Raw genomic sequence first — 17,093 nt, 5'->3', positions numbered from 1 at the left:
GTTTTCTATAATCTGGGTCCTTCCAAATGAATAAAAACCTTGGTCTGAAAATGAGGCTCCCATCGATCATAGTGTCCTGGTGACCACACATCACCTCTGAGGCTGCCTCTCTAGTTGGATGTGAGGGATAGAGAGGAGAAGGGGGAGGGGAGGACAAGGGGAGTGGGGAGGGGAGGGGAGGACAAGGGGGGTGGGGAGGGGTGCCCTGGCGGAAGGGCTGAGCCGTCTGCCTCCCTGCAGCTGTTTGAAGGAAGCATGCACTACGACACCCCTGACATCCGAAGGTTCGAGCCCGTGCCAGCACAGTATGTGCGAGTGTACCCAGAGAGGTGGTCACCGGCAGGGATAGGGATGCGTCTGGAGGTGCTGGGCTGTGACTGGACAGGTAAGGACCCGCTTTTCTCCTTGAGTGTCCCCCACATGGTCTTGTGACCCATCCAGGGATTCCTTGGGGGAGGCCGTCGGGAGGGGCAGCCATCCCAGTCCCATTGAAGCTGCAGACCACTGCCAAGTTCCCAGGCTTCAGAGCAGGGGACTGCAGCCTCTGGCCACAGGACAGTTTCTGAAGGGATGCGCTTTGTCTTTTTTTAAAGGATCATTTCACTTCTCCAACCCGTCGAGTCTCTCAGAAACAAATCTTAACCACACACCACCCACCCAAATTCAATTAGACCCTGACTCTTCAGGCCAGAGGGCTGTGGCTGTTGATTTAGGGAAGGAAAAAACCCCTCATGATAATAAAGTAATCGGTTTAATGTCTGAATCTGGACGCCAGATGTCAGTGGCTAAGAGACTTCATTTTCATTTCGAAGCTACATCTGTAAAAGGCATTTATGTGCTCGGGAGGAACCCTGTTGCGGGAGCTGGTGGGAGCAGGAGTCCTTCCCAGCGTGAGGCAGAGTCTTGCTCACCTCTGCCCTGCCAGGTGGCACAGCCCTGGGGGCACCTCTCATTCTCCCAGATGAGGGCCCACAACATGCCCTCCTGTCCTTGTTTCTGAGGAAAGGCCCTACCCTTCTGTGTCAGCCTCACCTTGCCTCTGGGCACCGGCCCTCCTCCCTGGGCAGAGCGGGCACTGGCTTTCACCCAGAGGTCACTCACTGCCTGCCAAAACGGGCCTGCGGGAGCCTCTAGGGGCTGGGCTGGAGCCCAGTGCCAGCAGGCTGAGCAGTCCTGCCCCTCCCCACCAGGGCCCCAGGTATCCCGGTTCTTGGTGCCCTACCTGTCACCAGCTTAGCCAGCAGGATAGTGTGAAGGATTAATAAGGGCATGTTGGGGAAGTGCTTTTGGCTCCCAGGGAGAAAAGTGCTGCCTGTGTGCTGGTGATGGCCGTGTAGAGGAGCCCTGTCGAGGTACACAGGCTGGGAATGGCGTCCAAATTAGCCTCCTCACCTTTGAATTGAAGGCAGCCACAGTGAACACATCTTCGTAGGAAGACACTTTTCCCCATCACGTAGGGGTGAGGCCAAGGTTCCCTGCAAGCTGCTAAATGTGAGGCACCTGTCTTCTTGCAGGTGCTGGAATCCTCCCCGCAATACAAGCTAGCTTCATTTACGGCATCAAGGGCTTACTGCTATGGGGGGCTCAGGAGCTTATAGACCAGCGGCTTTCACCCGTTTTTCACCATAATCCACAATTTAAAGTAAATTTATATCATAATCTGCTTCTCTTACCAGCACACACACACACACATACACACAAGCACTCACACATGTTTGTGCACATGGGCTGTAGGATATCGCTGAGTGCTTGGACTCTGGAGACAGATGGCCAAGTCCAAGTCCTGCCTCTGCTGACTGTTGGCTGCATAACCTGGGACAAGTTACTTAGACTCTCGGTGCCTCAGTTTTCTTAGTTGAAAAATAGGGATGACAGTAGTCCATCTACAGCCCTGGCCTCATTATGAAGATTAAATAAAATAATGGATCTGATGTGTTCAGACTGCTGCCTGGCACCCAGCAAATGTGTTACAGTGAATAAATGTACCTGAATCAAAAGGTCCTCAAAGCAGTGCTCACCTGGCCATGTGAGTGCACTCTGAAATCTTGTTGTCCACAATTTTAAAATGCTAGTCATGACCTACAAAGTTGCTTCCACAACCTACTTATGACACACAGTTAGAAAAAAAAAATCACAAACCTAAGCCAAGTCTTCTTTCATAAACAGGGAAACTGAACCCCAAAGAGAGGAAGCCTCTCGCCAGAGGTCACCAAGCTACCCAATTGGGGCTGGCTCCTACTCCCCTCCTGTCCTCAACCCTTCGCTGTCCTGCCTTGCCTGGCCTGCCCTGCTTTTTGGCAGCTGGACAGTTGCTAATGACCTCTTCCCCTCATTGCCCACCAACCCCAACCTGCCTCCAATTACACTGGTGATGGTCAGTAACAGGTTTCTCATTTCAAAGCTCAGCCCGGCCATTTCTCGGAAGATCAGAGTTGAGGAGCGTTACCCTCTGTCCAGCCTCCTTCCCTTTGAAGTCTCTGACATCTGGTTTCAATTTAGGGGGAGCGTTGCTGTTTGATGGGCAGTTACCTTGGAGCGCCCAGTGCAAACGCAGTCCACACAGCCTAAACATGGAGGCCTCTGTGCTGCTGCCTCTTCACTTCCACGATCTCGCCCTGCCCTCGCCCTGCCTGGCCAGGCCCCTGTGCCCCTGGATTTAACATTACTGACATCCATCCTCTGGCCCATTTGGCTACCAGAAACTGTTCTCCATAGGTCATGGGGCTTTGTTTGCTTTTCAAATTTCCATTCATTTCTGCAACTCACCCTTGGTTCACTTCTTCATTCCCAACCAAAGGATAACAGGAAAAATAATGGGCCGGTTTGAGATGCTGCGGCTAAATAATTTGACAGGGCTGCTTCACCTGGTGGTTGGTTTGTTTGTGTTTCAAATGATTACGTCTTGCCTTGCCGCCCGTAGTTTGCTTTACAGTTGAGTTTCTATGTCACAGTGACAAATTTGAACTTACAAATTAGGACGCTTCGAGGTTATTTGCTATTTACTGTGAGCAAGAGGCAGACACAGCAAAGGGAAGTATGAAAGGTTATGTGCGTAGTATTTAATAGCAGAAAGGTGGGAAGTCGACCGTGAAAAAGCTATTCAGCGTATTTAGCAATTTCCTCCAGCTCCTGGCTTTATTAAATGGTATCCTGAAGGGTGCCTGACAAAGGCCCCTAATCATATATACAATGGTGCCAAGGAGCTCTATAGAAATGGGGGGAACAATGCACCAGCTTCTAGGGGGCGTTCTGTTGGAGGACGGTCTTGAGATGAAGACACACCCAAAACACATGGACTTGAACACCTTTCCAGAACCCCTTTCACCCCACCCAGGACCTGACTCATAGCTCCATTCATTTCCTAAATGGTTGCTGAATGGATGACTGGTGTGAACAAATACGCCAGTGAAGGGGTGAATGAATCACCGGGAACTAAGGTGGAAACACTGCCTGCAGCCAGGTTCGGCCTCACCAAGGTTTATGACAAGCTACTCATGATGACGATTTGAATAAGTTGCCAACATTCATGAGTCTGGAGATTTCACCTAGGGATTTTTGCTCTGGGGCAGGGGTGGGGAGGGGGGGAATTTAAAAGATGTGGCCACAATGGGCCATCTACCTACTAGGCCCCAAACTTCTGGACCCAGTCACGGTAGCCTCCCTTAACCCAGGTATGCAAGATCCCAATCGCCACCACCTCCTCCACATCTTCCCCTCTCCCCAACCCCCAGTCTGCTTCCCGGCTCGTCAGAGCTGACTGGATCCAGGAAACCTTTGAATTTGCCACACCCTGACCTGAAGGCACAGCCCCAAATTACTCTCACCAAGTAGAGTCTGAACTCATTTATTTCCATATTCCTGTTCATCCAGTTTAGTGCATACACCAACCACAGCCTGGCTCAGACCTGCCAGCATCACGCACTACCCACCTCCACATTGGCCCCTTCTGTGCTGGCCACCAGGCCTCTACTTTGGAGTGAAGATCCTGAGTTCGTGTCTGTAGCCATTCTTATTCAACTTAGGCCACGCTCCTGACATCACGGCAGCACACAGAGCTGCCTTCGGGGGTTTGTGCATGTGAGTGCATCTTGGCTTTCCTTCTCTAAAAGCCCCACGTTTACAGAGGAAACTGCATCTTTGGCCGCTCCCTCCCGCTGGGTTGCAGTGCAGATTCCCGCAACACCCCCTTCTCTTTTTTTGCCTTCACACAGACTCAAAGCCCACAGTAGAGACGCTGGGACCCACCGTGAAGAGCGAGGAGACAACCACCCCGTACCCCATTGATGAGGAGACCACGGAGTGTGGGGAAAACTGCAGCTTTGAGGATGGTGAGGACTGGTGTGGGGATATATGAGATCTAGGGTGGCCTGTGGCTTGGCAGCCACCTGGGGATCTCTCAGGTCAAAGATCTAGGACATCTTAAGGAGAGGTCAGGAAGTGCAGGTACTCAGGGGCTTGCAGCAGCGGCAATTTACAACCAATCTAGAAACATTCAGATACTACTACTGTAACAACCAGGTGTCAACCCACGGTCCTCACTGAGCTGAGGATGCCTCCAAAGAGAAGTCCTTTGAGAGGCCTCTTTGTTATGCCTTCACTGCTATGCTTCTCCTGCTAAAGCAGTGGTCCTCAACCTCCCTAATGCTGCGGCCCTTTAATACAGCTCCTATGAGTCGCCACCCACAGGCTGAGAACCACTGTGCTAAAAGGAAGCCGTACACATCCTTATCATTCACAGCTTTGACAGTTTTCCCTGACAAGCTGTGTCTCTATGCTAAAGCCAAGCAACGACCTGGTGGTCATCAGGGTGCTTTGGCCCACAGAATATGATAGCTGTGTTAATTCATCAGTTAACCATGACCTAATTTCCCTGTGTCTTTCACCACTGCTGATGTGAGGAAGTGTGACAGTGATAATTCTGTAAGTTAGCAGGCACGTTGCACCCTCCATGACTTGAGAGCAGGCCAGAGACAAAGGTGCAAGTGGAAAAAGGCGTCCTCACCCATTCTCCATCGTGCCTGGATCCGTCTCACCACTCGGGAAATCTGTTTCCTTTCTGCTTCATCTTAGGAACATATCCAAGTTAGGTAAAAACAAAAGCTGGCAGAGCCCAGAAGTAAGTCATATTTTAAATCATATACTGCTAAGGTCACCAAGTATGGGGGCATTCCTAATAAACCACAAATTTGGGAACACCTGGCACTTTGGGCTAGAATTTTAACCTTGACAGTGTCAATTTACAGTAAATTACTGATCATTATTAAGTGTTCATTAAACAAAATGAGAGAAGATTGGCAAAGAGACTTGATATAAAGATATAGGGAGAGGGCGACATTACTCGCTGTTAGACAGTATGAGGAACGGCCCTGATCAAGTGGAGGACTCCAAAAAGTGGCTACAAAGAAGAATGGGAGGAAAGCCAAAAATAAATGCTGAAGTTGCATGACTGAAAAATGATAATTTAATGCATATGCTTCTGGGAATGTGCTTTTGTATATGGTGTGGGTGGGGGACACTGTTGGTCAGGGTTAGTTGAATACAGAATTCTGACATTTTAATGAACTTGTTTTTGTTTTATGAAGAGAAGAAAGAGACTTGGAGTATCTTCCAAGACATGTTTAAGATAGTTTGCGAGCCAAAAGTAGAACGCAGAGGGAGTTAATGTACGGTATTGGATTCACAGAGTTACCCTGTTAGGGGATGGGGGTTGGAAAGGGTGCGAGGTTCTACCGAAATGACAGTCCCAAGGAAAAATGAAGGGTTCTGCTGCAAAATTTCAGAAGTTTATTTTTAATATAATTTTCCCATTTAGAGTGGTTTGTTTCATTTGAGGTTTCTTTGATGGTTCCTCCCTTCTCTTTTTGCAAAAGATCTTTTTGTGGAATTTGGTTCCTGAGATATACAGTATGCGTGTAAACATTAGGGAGGAATTATAGTATATTGAATTACTCCGTGTTTTTGAAGGGAAAAATAGAATTTCAGAAATTGTCAGGAGAAAGGGATGGTGAGGGCTACGAGCTGACTTTTCCAAGCCACGGGGTTGGAGTTTCTGTAATAGATTCCATGTGTTTCTCCTCGACTTGAGCTGACTGTGGCCAATAGTGGGCAAAGCTAAATAGCCTCTCCTGGGAAGGGGAAGCACAAGCAGGTGGCAATCCGCAGTGCCCTGTCCCCTAGAGGGGAGCCCTCCTCACCCCCATGGTGAGCAATTTGTTTCTACCCGTCTGTTGTTCCTTTCAGACTTCCTAACCTGCATGCTCAGCCTTCCCCACGGAAATTCCTCTCCGGGAACCTGGGAAGGGAAACGAGAGGGCCAGAGACCCCACTTCCTCCCTGCTGCCAGCGTTAGCCACCACTTTTCCGCTGTCTCTGCAGCCACTGTGGGCAAACGTCCAAATTTGGATTCCCATTTCCTCTTTCCCCACCTCCACACCGCCCCCACTTAATCACATACTTGGCACTAGTTCACTCTGGATTTTTGAGCTGGGCGGAACCTCAAAAGAAACTCTCTTGGTTCAGTCTTCAGGCTCAGGCAGGTGAGCCACCAAAGCAGACAGGACAAGCCACCGTGGAGCCACTTGTTAGATTTCCCCAGGGAGAGCTTTCTTTGCCTTCCTGGGATCCCAGCCTTCAGGGACTCCACACTATGCGAAATTATTTTTCCTCCTGGTCAGCACTGAGCTGGGTGTCCGGCTGGTCCGGCCTCTTTGTTTTGCTACGAACATGCTAAATTTTCCGCCTAGTGATACCTCCCCATGGAGAGGCCAAACCGTCCCAGTCTTCAGAAATAAGAGACGGATCACAAAGAGGTGAAGAGTAGCAAACAAGCCTTCCTTGTTTCTGAGGTCACTTTCTCCTCACTGGCCAGAACCTCCCAGGCATTTCAGCCTTTCTGGATGCTAACAGGCTGCCCAGCACTTCTGAGAGCCAGGTTGGCAGGAGATGAGATAATACTCTTTTTGGGAGCCAGCCTTCCACTGGGGCACTAGGGAGACATTCTTCTCTGGCTTTTAGGGGACAGCAATTTTCACATTTGTCTGCTCTCTGAGGTGGACAGAAGAGGCTGATTAGAGCCTGAAGCTGTTTGGTGGCCTCATTTATAATTGCTTACTATGGGAACCACTGGCAGACTTGGCTTTCGTGCCTGGGAAGGATGAGACCAAAGTCTGACCCGACAGCCAGCCATCGCCAAGATGAGTTAAATGAATAAGCAAAGGGAGCCACTTCTTTCTCAGCACTCCACTTAGGCCTTGCCAGCCATTTAAATAGCACCACTGTGGCTGTTCTCTGAACCCATTTCATTTGCCTTCCTTTGGATTCTTCCCCCCTCCCCTCCTTTTAGACAAAGATTTGCAGCTCCCTTCAGGATTCAACTGCAACTTTGATTTCCCGGAAGAGTCCTGTGGTTGGATGTATGACCATGCCAAGTGGCTCCGGAGCACCTGGACCAGCAGCTCCAGCCCAAATGACCGCACATTCCCAGGTAAGCCAGCTGTGAGTTAAGAGACGAAAGAGTTAAGACTAGCCTGCTCCTCGCTTCTCAGCCCCATTCCCTGCAAGCTTCACAGCCCACCACAGAGCGCTTCTCTGCTCCTTGCCCACAAACCACCACAGTCTTTGCTTAAGACGTCACCTGGCAGAATAGCCGGTTGGTGGTTCCCAGCCCTCTCTTGTAATTACAGCACAGCCTGGAAGCTGGGAGGGAGGAAGGGAGGCCAAGATGAAAGCAAGACAGAAGGAGCAACTAGGAAGTCCTAGGAGCTAGCTAGGAGCTAGGACAAGGCAACCTCCTCTTGGTCTCAGAGCTAGCATTGGCTGCCACCATCACAGAGCCTGTTGTCAATGTTGAGCTCATTGGGAAACCACTGGCCTTCAGTCTGACTGGTACTTCCCTGAGGATGTCATTGATTCTGTAGCAAACCAAGTAGAGGGATTGAGATGCTGTCCAGCAGAGCTGCCCGGCACTTGGCCTCTGGAAGAACATTGTTGCCAGTCCTTGAAATGTTGTTAAGCCCACCCTTTTAGTTTCAGAAAGGCAGATTTCAGAAGCCTCTCCTGGATGCATGGGCAGAGAGAGCTTGCCTTTGGCCCTTCTAAATGGGTAGAAGCAAGAGTTGCCGACTATCTCCACTGACACATGTTTTAACGGTGGCGTTCTGGTAAATGTTTATCAACAGGCTTTCCAGGGATTGAAACAAACAAACTAAACCCTGCTTTGCAAGGTTGGCCATTTGGGGTGGTGCAGATACTCTCGCTATGGTTCAGTTTAAGCGACCCACACAACACCATTGGAGGTGGGGTTGAGCAGTGTGGTACGGCAGAAACATGTGACCTCAGGAGCAGACTGGTAAAATAAGATAACTGAGTTTTGAGTATTTGTTACCTTTGGTTTTCTGTATAATTTATTTAATTGTGACTTTATATAATTTAATTTTTAATAATGATTACCTTAGAACTCCAGAAGCCTTGGAGAGGAAAGGGGTTAATTCTGGAAATTTCATAGAGCAAACATTGCCATTGAATGGGCAATGGGAAAAGGCTAGAAAGTAACAAGGGGAAGGGACCCCCCCTCTGCAGACTTCCTCAGGGCCCCTCCCTACTCCTCCTCAGGACTGGCTAGGGCCCCTGTCCCCAGGGGTGGCTGTGGGACAGAGGCTAAGAGAGCACTTCGGGTGGTCTCCTGACACAGCCTGCACTGGCTTTCCTGGAGGGTCACAGCGTCTGCTCTGGAGAAAAACATTTTCATATTTCAAGTGTTTATCTCTTCAGCATTTGAGTGCTCAGAGAGATTAATATCTGAAGATCACCACGGCCTCGGGCAACAGGAGAGAACACTTACCCCAGTCCCAGCCTTAATCACCCTCCCCCCTCTCGTTCACTGCAATAATGTTTAATTAATATAATGAGCCTCCTGCACGTTGGGAAAAAAAAATACTTATTTTTATAACCCAGGCTGGATTTTTCATTTCATTTCCTCTCCTTTGAGACTGGGTCCAATTAATTCATGGCTTTTCCCAACCCCCACCTTTTATCTGAATGTAAAGGAGGTTTGTGGGGTCTGTGTACGGGTGTGTACACAGAGTGTGTACGTGTGTGTCTGTGGTTTCTGTGTGAGGGTGTGCGTGTCTGTAAGGTGTGTGTGTGAGGGGGCTGCTTGCCAGAGGCACTTTGAATGAGGGCTGCAGCCTGAGCCCTCACAGCGGGGCAGATTAGCTGGCCATTTTCAGGTTCATTCTAATAATTCTGGCCTCCTCCCTTGCACCGTTCTAAGCAGGTTTTCTCTAGGAGCATCTGAAGCCAGCCCTGCCCGGGCTCAGAGGCCACCACTTAGCAAGTGGCAGTTCTGGGAGAGCTTACATTACCTCCCTTCAGCCCCGGCCTGGGCCTCTGTCCCTTCGCCAGCTCACCCCTGCCGCCCTCCTCACCCAGTCCTGACCTTCACCTGAGCGCCCCAACAGTCCACCCTGGCTACTGGCTGAAATTCTAGTCCTCGTCCTCCTTCCAGTTGACTCATTACACCCTGTGGTCTGGGAGGGCTTTTCAGAGCAAGCCCACAGAACAGGCAGAATTCCAAACTTGGGCTGAATGGATGGGAACACAGAAAGAATCAGGGCCATCAGGAACTGCGAGAGCTAATGTGCTCCCTCCCTTAAGATACCGAGAAGGAAAATAATTATTTTCCTTTGCAGAAGAATCCCTGAAGTTTGGGAAAGTGGCACTTGTAACCTGCCTCCGGGAAACGGAATCCTAACATTGTTCTCGGAGCCCTTTCACTATCCCCTGATGATTTCAGAAACCGTGTTCTGTGTGTCCCATTTTCTTTCTCACAAAACTTGATATGAGGCTTTAAGAAGAAGATAGAAAGCCCCTCTGTTTAGGGTGGTCTTTCTTTTTCTCAAAAAAAGAAAAAAATGGGGCCCTGAGGGGAGCAGCTGGGAGAAAGGAGCAGCTGTGCTTGGCGGGGGGCAGGGCAGAGGCTCACGGGGGCGCTGGGCCTGGGTCAAACCCTGCCACTCCACAGAGAGGACGCCACTCCGCCTTCCACAAGGAGCACGCCACGTGCTTTATGCCCTTATGACACAGGTAAACAAAAGTGGTTAAGAAAGGAGTTGTCTCCATGGAGTGCGTCGGGAGTAGGGATAGAGGGAAGGATGGAAAGGAGAGAGGAAATGTCCGTGTGGAAAACCCGACACAGCCCATCTGAAGAGAAGTGTCTGTGGAAACTACTTACATTCTTTAGATGTTTTCTGCTTTGGGTGTTTTCTCATGTTTTCTTTCTTTCTTTACTTTTTTTCCTTTTCCTTTTAAGTAAGCAATTCGTTCTGCCCTTTTGGCGAGTGGTAATGGTTGCTTAAGGCTGACAAGACACCCACTGGTTTATTGCACTGTTTTTGTTTTTCAAGATAGTCCTTCAAGGCGCTCAATATCTTTTTTTAGCTTTTTGCTTTTGTGGCTTAGCTGCCTGGAGTGTGTACACACCAGCCCCTGGGGACCCCATTCCAAATTCACTGACCCCTGGTGGTTGTGTAGGGACATTTTTCAGTATGCTCTGAGAAGCCATTTTGCCTTTTCTCTGCAGCAATAATGACATAGAAAGTGTCACCCTTGGTGGGAGCTGGCACGCTTTCTGCAGACATTCTCAGGTACTTTGATTATAAACAATTTTGAGGACCATTAGAGTCCAATCTTTAAGCACCAAGGCAAAAACTTCCCCAGATGATGTGACGTGCGACCAACGGCAGCAAACAGTCCAGACATCAGATTGTTGTTCAACTGACTTGTCTTCAGAAAGAGGGCATGTGACTCAGGGGCTCAGCCTGGGGCTCAGCCACTGCAAATACAGAGATTGGGCTTCTCGGACTCTGCACTCTGATGGATGATTAAAAGCCAGGAAGAGCTTGGCTAAAAGAAAGCCAATAGTTAAGGAATAATTTCAACTGGAAAAGGAGAGGATAGAGGCCTTTCTTTAAAGCAGGTGGGAAAACATCTCTGGTTGTGTAGAAAAGACAGTAATAGTGAAAGGCTCTCACCCTTTTTATTTTGGCAAGTCATGATTGAGTTCCCCAGCGATGTGTGCATATTGACAATGAAGGGGCAGAATGACAAGACTTCCTCAATAGCAATACCTTCATGAGAGCCGCTGCACCAGAAATCAACCCTAGGTAGACTCCTGCAAAGATCAGACACCAACCTCAAATGTCCACAAAATAGGCTGTTGTGAACCCCGAGTACATCCTGCTGAGTTCATCCAGAGTCAACATTTCCCTTAACTGGTTGTTAATTTGAGGACCTTAGCAGAGATAGACTGACCTTGGAAGGCCAGCTGAGGGCTGACTCATGTTTTAAGCATGACTATACAAAGAGACTCCATCTCCTGCAGCACTAAATATTCTTTCAGATGGTTGTTCTAGTAGGAGGGCAAGATGCTAGCCAGGAGATGTGTGCGTTGGACAGATGGCGGGTTTGGCTTCACGATAGCCAGCAGGATCAAGCTGGTGATTTATTTCAGGGTTTGTTAAGGTGTAGACACAACTGATTCCATTGCCGTTGGGCCAGCTGCAGCCACGTGTCCACCTGACACGCAGCTGAAGCCAGATGCAGCCGTAAATTGCCAGGTGAAGTATCAAGAGACCCTTGCTAGAGACAGCAGCAGGTTAAAATGCTGAACAAGCCTGTCCTGTGCACTTCCTCTTTACCCTTTTGAACTCCTGTTGTTCATTCCCATGCGATTGTTTTCCCCGTATCATTGGCAACAACAGATGTTTTGAGTCAAGGACCCAGCAAAGTGCCTCTCAAATATGTCAGGTCTAGGAGGAGAGGGATTGTATCTCTGGGACATTATTTCTTCATTCTCTTTCAGCGACTGAACATATTTCCTTTCCATTGTCTTTTTGTTGGAAGCTGTCCATTGCCGGCATCACCACCATCAGCTAGGAACAAGAAGGCAGCTTCCAGCAGGCAGGGCTGGTTCTTAGCCAATCAGTTGTCATTTTCAAGCCATCTCTTGACAATCCAAAGGGCTCTTCCTTAAGGTCCAAGTAAATCAATAAAGTAGACCCTCTCCCATCATGCCAACCCTTTTCCCTATCAAGTAACCAACAGCCGAGGGATATGAGAACTCCTTCCCTGTTTGACATTGGTGGCCCGTAAAGTCCAGGAGATTCCTGAAGAGCAAACTTCAGCTATAGCATGTGTTTGATCTCAATGTGCCTCTGTGCCATGACTTAAAAGAGCCAAAGCATTTAACTTAGAAGAGGGGTCAGCAGAAACTCACCCCTGGAGCAAATACCCTGGAAAGTAGACATTTAAAGGGGCAAGGGTTGCGTTTCCTGGGGAAGCAAAGACTAAGGGTCTTCACAAGTTAAAATGTCTCTAAGTCAGAGGACAGAAACTGGCTGTGCTCCATTAAAGACAGGAGGAAAAAATGTACCTAAACAACAGAAGGAAAACTTAACATTGAATTTAAGAAGTTCCTGACGGTTAGGGTTGTGGCCTAGAAACCCAGGTTGACCTGGCCTATGGAAACTCCTCTGGAGAATTTAAAGCAAAGGGCAGACAGCCATTCTCAGAGATATGTTGGCCCAGTTCCTCTGGGAGGCAGGACTGGTCTGCTCTATGTGATCCCTTGATGTCCCACTCTTGTTCTAGGATCCTGCAGCATTTTATTTCATTTACTGGTGGATGAACACCCAAGACACAGCAAACAGTGCACGTTGGAAGACTTTGGGCCACCTGGTGTCCAGGGTTAGGGCAGAAGTGGGGAGCCAGTCTTATTCCAGTATCCTTCTGTCCTCAGGCCAAACAACACTTATTTCTGAGGCTTGGATCGGCCTTCCCAGGTTATTACACTTTTCCTTCCAAATACAATACAGGCAAGTGTGAGTGGCAGTGTGTGTAGTGACAGCAGTAGCAATAAGAACTTTTAGTGAGCTCTTACGGTGTCCCTGCTACTGTGCAAAGCACTTTACCTGGCCACTCCATTTCATCTTCCCCACGACCCTATGCAGTAGTGCTGTTATTATCTCCATTTTACAGATGGGAAGGCTGAGGTTTTAAAGGGTTAGTAGTGAGCATTCACCTGGGGCTCCAACCTGGATAAGAGGTCCGATTAGGGTTCAAATCCCACTTTTGTCATTCTCTAGCAGTGGTCTGGGACACATGACTTCAATTCTCTGAGCCTCAGTTTCCTTTTTGGTAAAAATGGAGGAAATACTACTTATTTCACAGAGAAGATGTTGTCAGATGGAGTAGCCAGAGCCCCCAGTACAATGTCTACCCCTGCCTTTCACTCGCCACTGCCTTGGGCTTCTCCTGGTCTGAGTCATTCCTTCATGATGTCCCTGGTTCTAATCAAGCCTCTCTCAGTGACAGGCGTTTTGCAGCTCAGCATCTCTCTGACTGATGTCTACTGCTAATTCCTTAAATTTACATATCATCTTTCTTCCCTGGAGCTCATAGCACTTAACAGACAAGTGTGGCACAAATGATTTAACTAAGTGAAATCCAGAGGCCTGCTTGTCTGGAGACTCCGTACACGGGTGGATTAGCTCAGATGTCAGCACTGAATTATGATCCTTCAGCTGCTCGTGCTTAGCACGCCACTAGCATTAACTCCCCGGTCTTGCAGTGGCCCTTTAAATCATGCGTGGTGATTATCATCTGATTGTGAGAGGGAAGGGGGTGGGGAGGAGGGGCCCCACCTAGGGGTGCTGGAAGGGGCAGTCCCTGAAACCCCTGGCCTCATCATGTCTGGAGTTTTAGGAACTGGACAGGTAAATAGATCAAACCCAGACAAAATCCAGTCAGCCAGTTCTTCACACCTCCATACACGTTTACCTTACCAAATTCTAACCACAATTCCACGATGTCCTTGCCGCTTAAGAATGTAAATTCACACAAGTGACAGTATCTCTGCCAAGCAATTTTCAGACAGCAAGTGGGTCTTATTTGTGAAACTGTGAAGGAAGAAGGCTGAATAATAAGTCTCTGAAATCTTGTTTCCTTTATAAATGAGGTGGAAACAGAGCTGGGAAAATACCAGGACTGCGGGAGCATTTGAGGGGTTCTCACTAGTGTCTCTCCAGCCAGGTGCTTCCACGGTCATGGGGATCACTACCTCGCTTTACCTTTGAAAGGGCTGTTGGCTCAGGAGAGTAGAGGGAATTATGAAGGGAGTATTTAAATCTGAGGGGTTCCCTACCAGAGGCTAACTTGGTCTCCCTCTGTCCTCATTTCTATTGGATAGCCTCATATCATCCTCCATCTCTGCTTGTCATTCATTCATTCATTCACAGAAACCAAATCTTCTGGAGGAGTGGTATTATATGGTACTACCTAGGTCTAGGGGAATACAAAGTATTAACCCTTATATGTTTAAGGCCAGAGTGACAAGAAAGACACAAGAAACAGTTAAATTATGATGCCAGCCTGTGGGAGGTTATTTGTTAAAATCCATGGAAAATGACCTGAAAAAATAAGGAAAATCAGTGGTACGGTCAATAAATGCGAGAGGTATTGAGAGAAGAAGAGAATTAATGTTGTGTGTGCCAGAACGGTCAGAAGAATTAGCAAAAAGAAATGGCACAGGTTGGGGAGGGCACAGCAGGGAATTACAGGTAAGAGGAGGAAAGGCAGCAGTGGGCCCAGCGGGGAAGCCAGTTCCCCTCAAACGGAGCATGATTGATTGCAAGGACTTGGGGCAAGGGACCTGCCGAGCAGCTGAAATAAAGAGCTTATAACACAAAGCTGGAAAACCCACAGCCAAGCCTGGGCTCTACCAGTTAAGGAGCCTGTCTACCTTGGACAAATCACTTTAACCTTTCTGAGACTCAGTTTCTCCATCACCTGCAAAGCGAGTTTAGTAAGTCCTAGCTCACACGCATTTAGCAAGGATGAGATGAAATAATGCCTGTGAATGTGCTTGTAACCTGTGAGGCATTATGCAAATGAGTTATAATTATTATCATTAATAGTGGTGATAATAAGATCTGATACGGGAAGCATAGGTTTCGAGATCGTTGTGGGTCTGGTTTGGCATGAGGGTCTCCTCCCTCAGCAGAGCACCACCATTAAAATTCCCTTCTGTACGTCGATGCCTGTTACCTATCTGCACTGACTTTGGCCTCACAGAGGTCACACACTATGGGGTATGTAGACAGACGGAGCTCTGGGTGGTTGAGGAGGCACAAACTGGAACCTCGCCACGTGCATCCTGCACTGGTCACGTCTGACTTCAGGGAAAGGCAGCTTCTTAACCAATAATCCCAGAGGGTCTACAGGAAGGAGCTCAGGGGAACCAGGGAGGTGGGCAAGGCAGCTGGCCAGCTGGGGAGGAAGAAGGTGTTTCCAGGCCCCTGATGGGAAGTTTGTCACAGGTTCAGCTCTCACCCAGAAAGATGCTGTCAGCAGGATAACAGCAGCAAACCAGTGGTTCAGGGAGTGTCGTATTGATCTGGGGCTCTGAGTCTGTCCTAGCCTATCCCACACTGACGCGCCCAGGATGTTCACAGTTGCTGCCGAATAGGAACGCTCTGAGCACACGTCTCAGATTAAGGTGGCATCACATTAACACGTTCCTAAGGTGTGTGATGTACCCACATTCCATAGGGGGTACACGATGAAATTATACCACTGCCATTTTGCAGAAGTGTTTGGTGTGAGATATCCCTGTGTTTCAGTGCCAGAAAGAGATAGTGAGATTTGCTCCTCAAATGCCACCTCACCATCTGTGCAAGCAGCCACAGTGGTCCCACACAAGTCGGATCTGCAGGTGTAGATACCTGGACCTATGTCTGCAAGGCCAAAAAGAGATAGTGGGATTGCCTTCTCTAATGCCACCTTGTTCTCTGTACAAGTGAACACAATGGCCCCATACAAGCTAGATTTGCAGGTGTGGATGCCTACACCTGTGTCGTGCAAGGCATGAGAACTTGGTCTTCTGCATAAGTGCCCAATGAATTTACAACCAATCAGCCAAAAGGGCCGTTCTCCAAACATCTGCATTAGTGAGCCCTTAATTTCCTAAAACTTGTGTTTTCTCTGCTAAACATATAGCCTTTGTTAATGATAATGAGGCGCCTTTATCACTGGAGCTAGATGTGCCTTGCTGTCTGAGAAAGGCCCAGGCTCAGGACTCCCCAGAGTGGATAGGGAACAGAATGTAGTGCCAGCCCCCCCAGAATCGCCTTACTCAGCTCCACCTTCACTGTGCTTGAAGTTGACACTGGGCTTCTGAGTCACAGCCACGAGAGACCAGGCATCATCTAGTAGCGCTGATGGAGACACAAGGTTTTAACTTGGATTTGGACAGTGCCCAGCCAAGACTGCTGAGGCTTAAAGCATAAACCAGAGTCACCCTCCAACCTAGCAGTCACCTCGTCCCCTGTAAATGTTGCCTTGTAATTCAGTACATTCAACTGCTTCAGCCCTGTGGGTAAGCCAGTGATGAATAAGGCATGGGTCTGGACTCTTAGAATCTAGGGGGAGAAGACGCACATATGCGACCAGCCAAGACATATGGCAACTGTGCCAGGAGTACTATGGGGAAGAGATAGAAAGGAAGCAACACAGAGAGACAGGCAGGAGGAAACGATTGGACTTGGACACTCGAGAGAGGGCTTCAGGAAGAGACAGAATTTATTCAAGGCTCTGAAGGAAGCTTAAGAAAGGGACACGAAGTCTCAGCGCCTGGAGTTCAATGGTTAGGGTACCAGCCACATGCACTAGGCTGGCGGGTTCAAACCTGGCCCAGGCCAGCTAAACATCCACAACTACAACCAAAAAATAGCCAGGCATTGTGATGGGCGCCTGTAGTTCTGGCTACTTGGGAGGCTGAGGCAAGAGAATCACTTAAGCCCAAGAGTTGGAGGTTGCTGTGAGCTGTGACACTACAGCACTCTACCAACGGTGACATCTCTACCAAGTGAGATTCTATCTCAAAAAAAACCAAAAAAGAAAGGAAGGAAGGAAGGGACACAGAGCCTGGAGAACAGGGACATGAACAAACCAGCGATACCCAAACTCCAGTCCTAAGTTTGCCCTGGAGGGCCCACGGCTGCGAGCCGGTGACTTTCTCAACCATTTACTAAGAACCT

The 17,093-nt window shown here is 48.7% G+C and overlaps 1 protein-coding gene across 1 annotated transcript in view; it reads left to right on the top strand.

The window, feature by feature from the left end:
• The window catches only part of NRP2 (neuropilin 2), a 101,939-nt gene that overhangs the window by 50,735 nt on the left and 34,111 nt on the right, over nt 1-17,093 (top strand). Inside the window, exons 9-11 of the mRNA XM_023510376.1 lie at nt 241-385; nt 4,212-4,328; nt 7,343-7,483. Coding sequence (XP_023366144.1) covers nt 241-385; nt 4,212-4,328; nt 7,343-7,483 — 403 coding nt within the window. The remainder of the gene's footprint in view (nt 1-240; nt 386-4,211; nt 4,329-7,342; nt 7,484-17,093) is intronic.

The sequence above is a fragment of the Otolemur garnettii genome, unplaced genomic scaffold, assembly GCF_000181295.1.
Source record: "Otolemur garnettii isolate 467f Iridium unplaced genomic scaffold, OtoGar3 scaffold00013, whole genome shotgun sequence".
NCBI lineage: Eukaryota > Metazoa > Chordata > Mammalia > Primates > Galagidae > Otolemur > Otolemur garnettii.
Note: the sequence above shows the minus strand (reverse complement) of the source record. Positions and strands in the feature narration are given on the sequence as shown.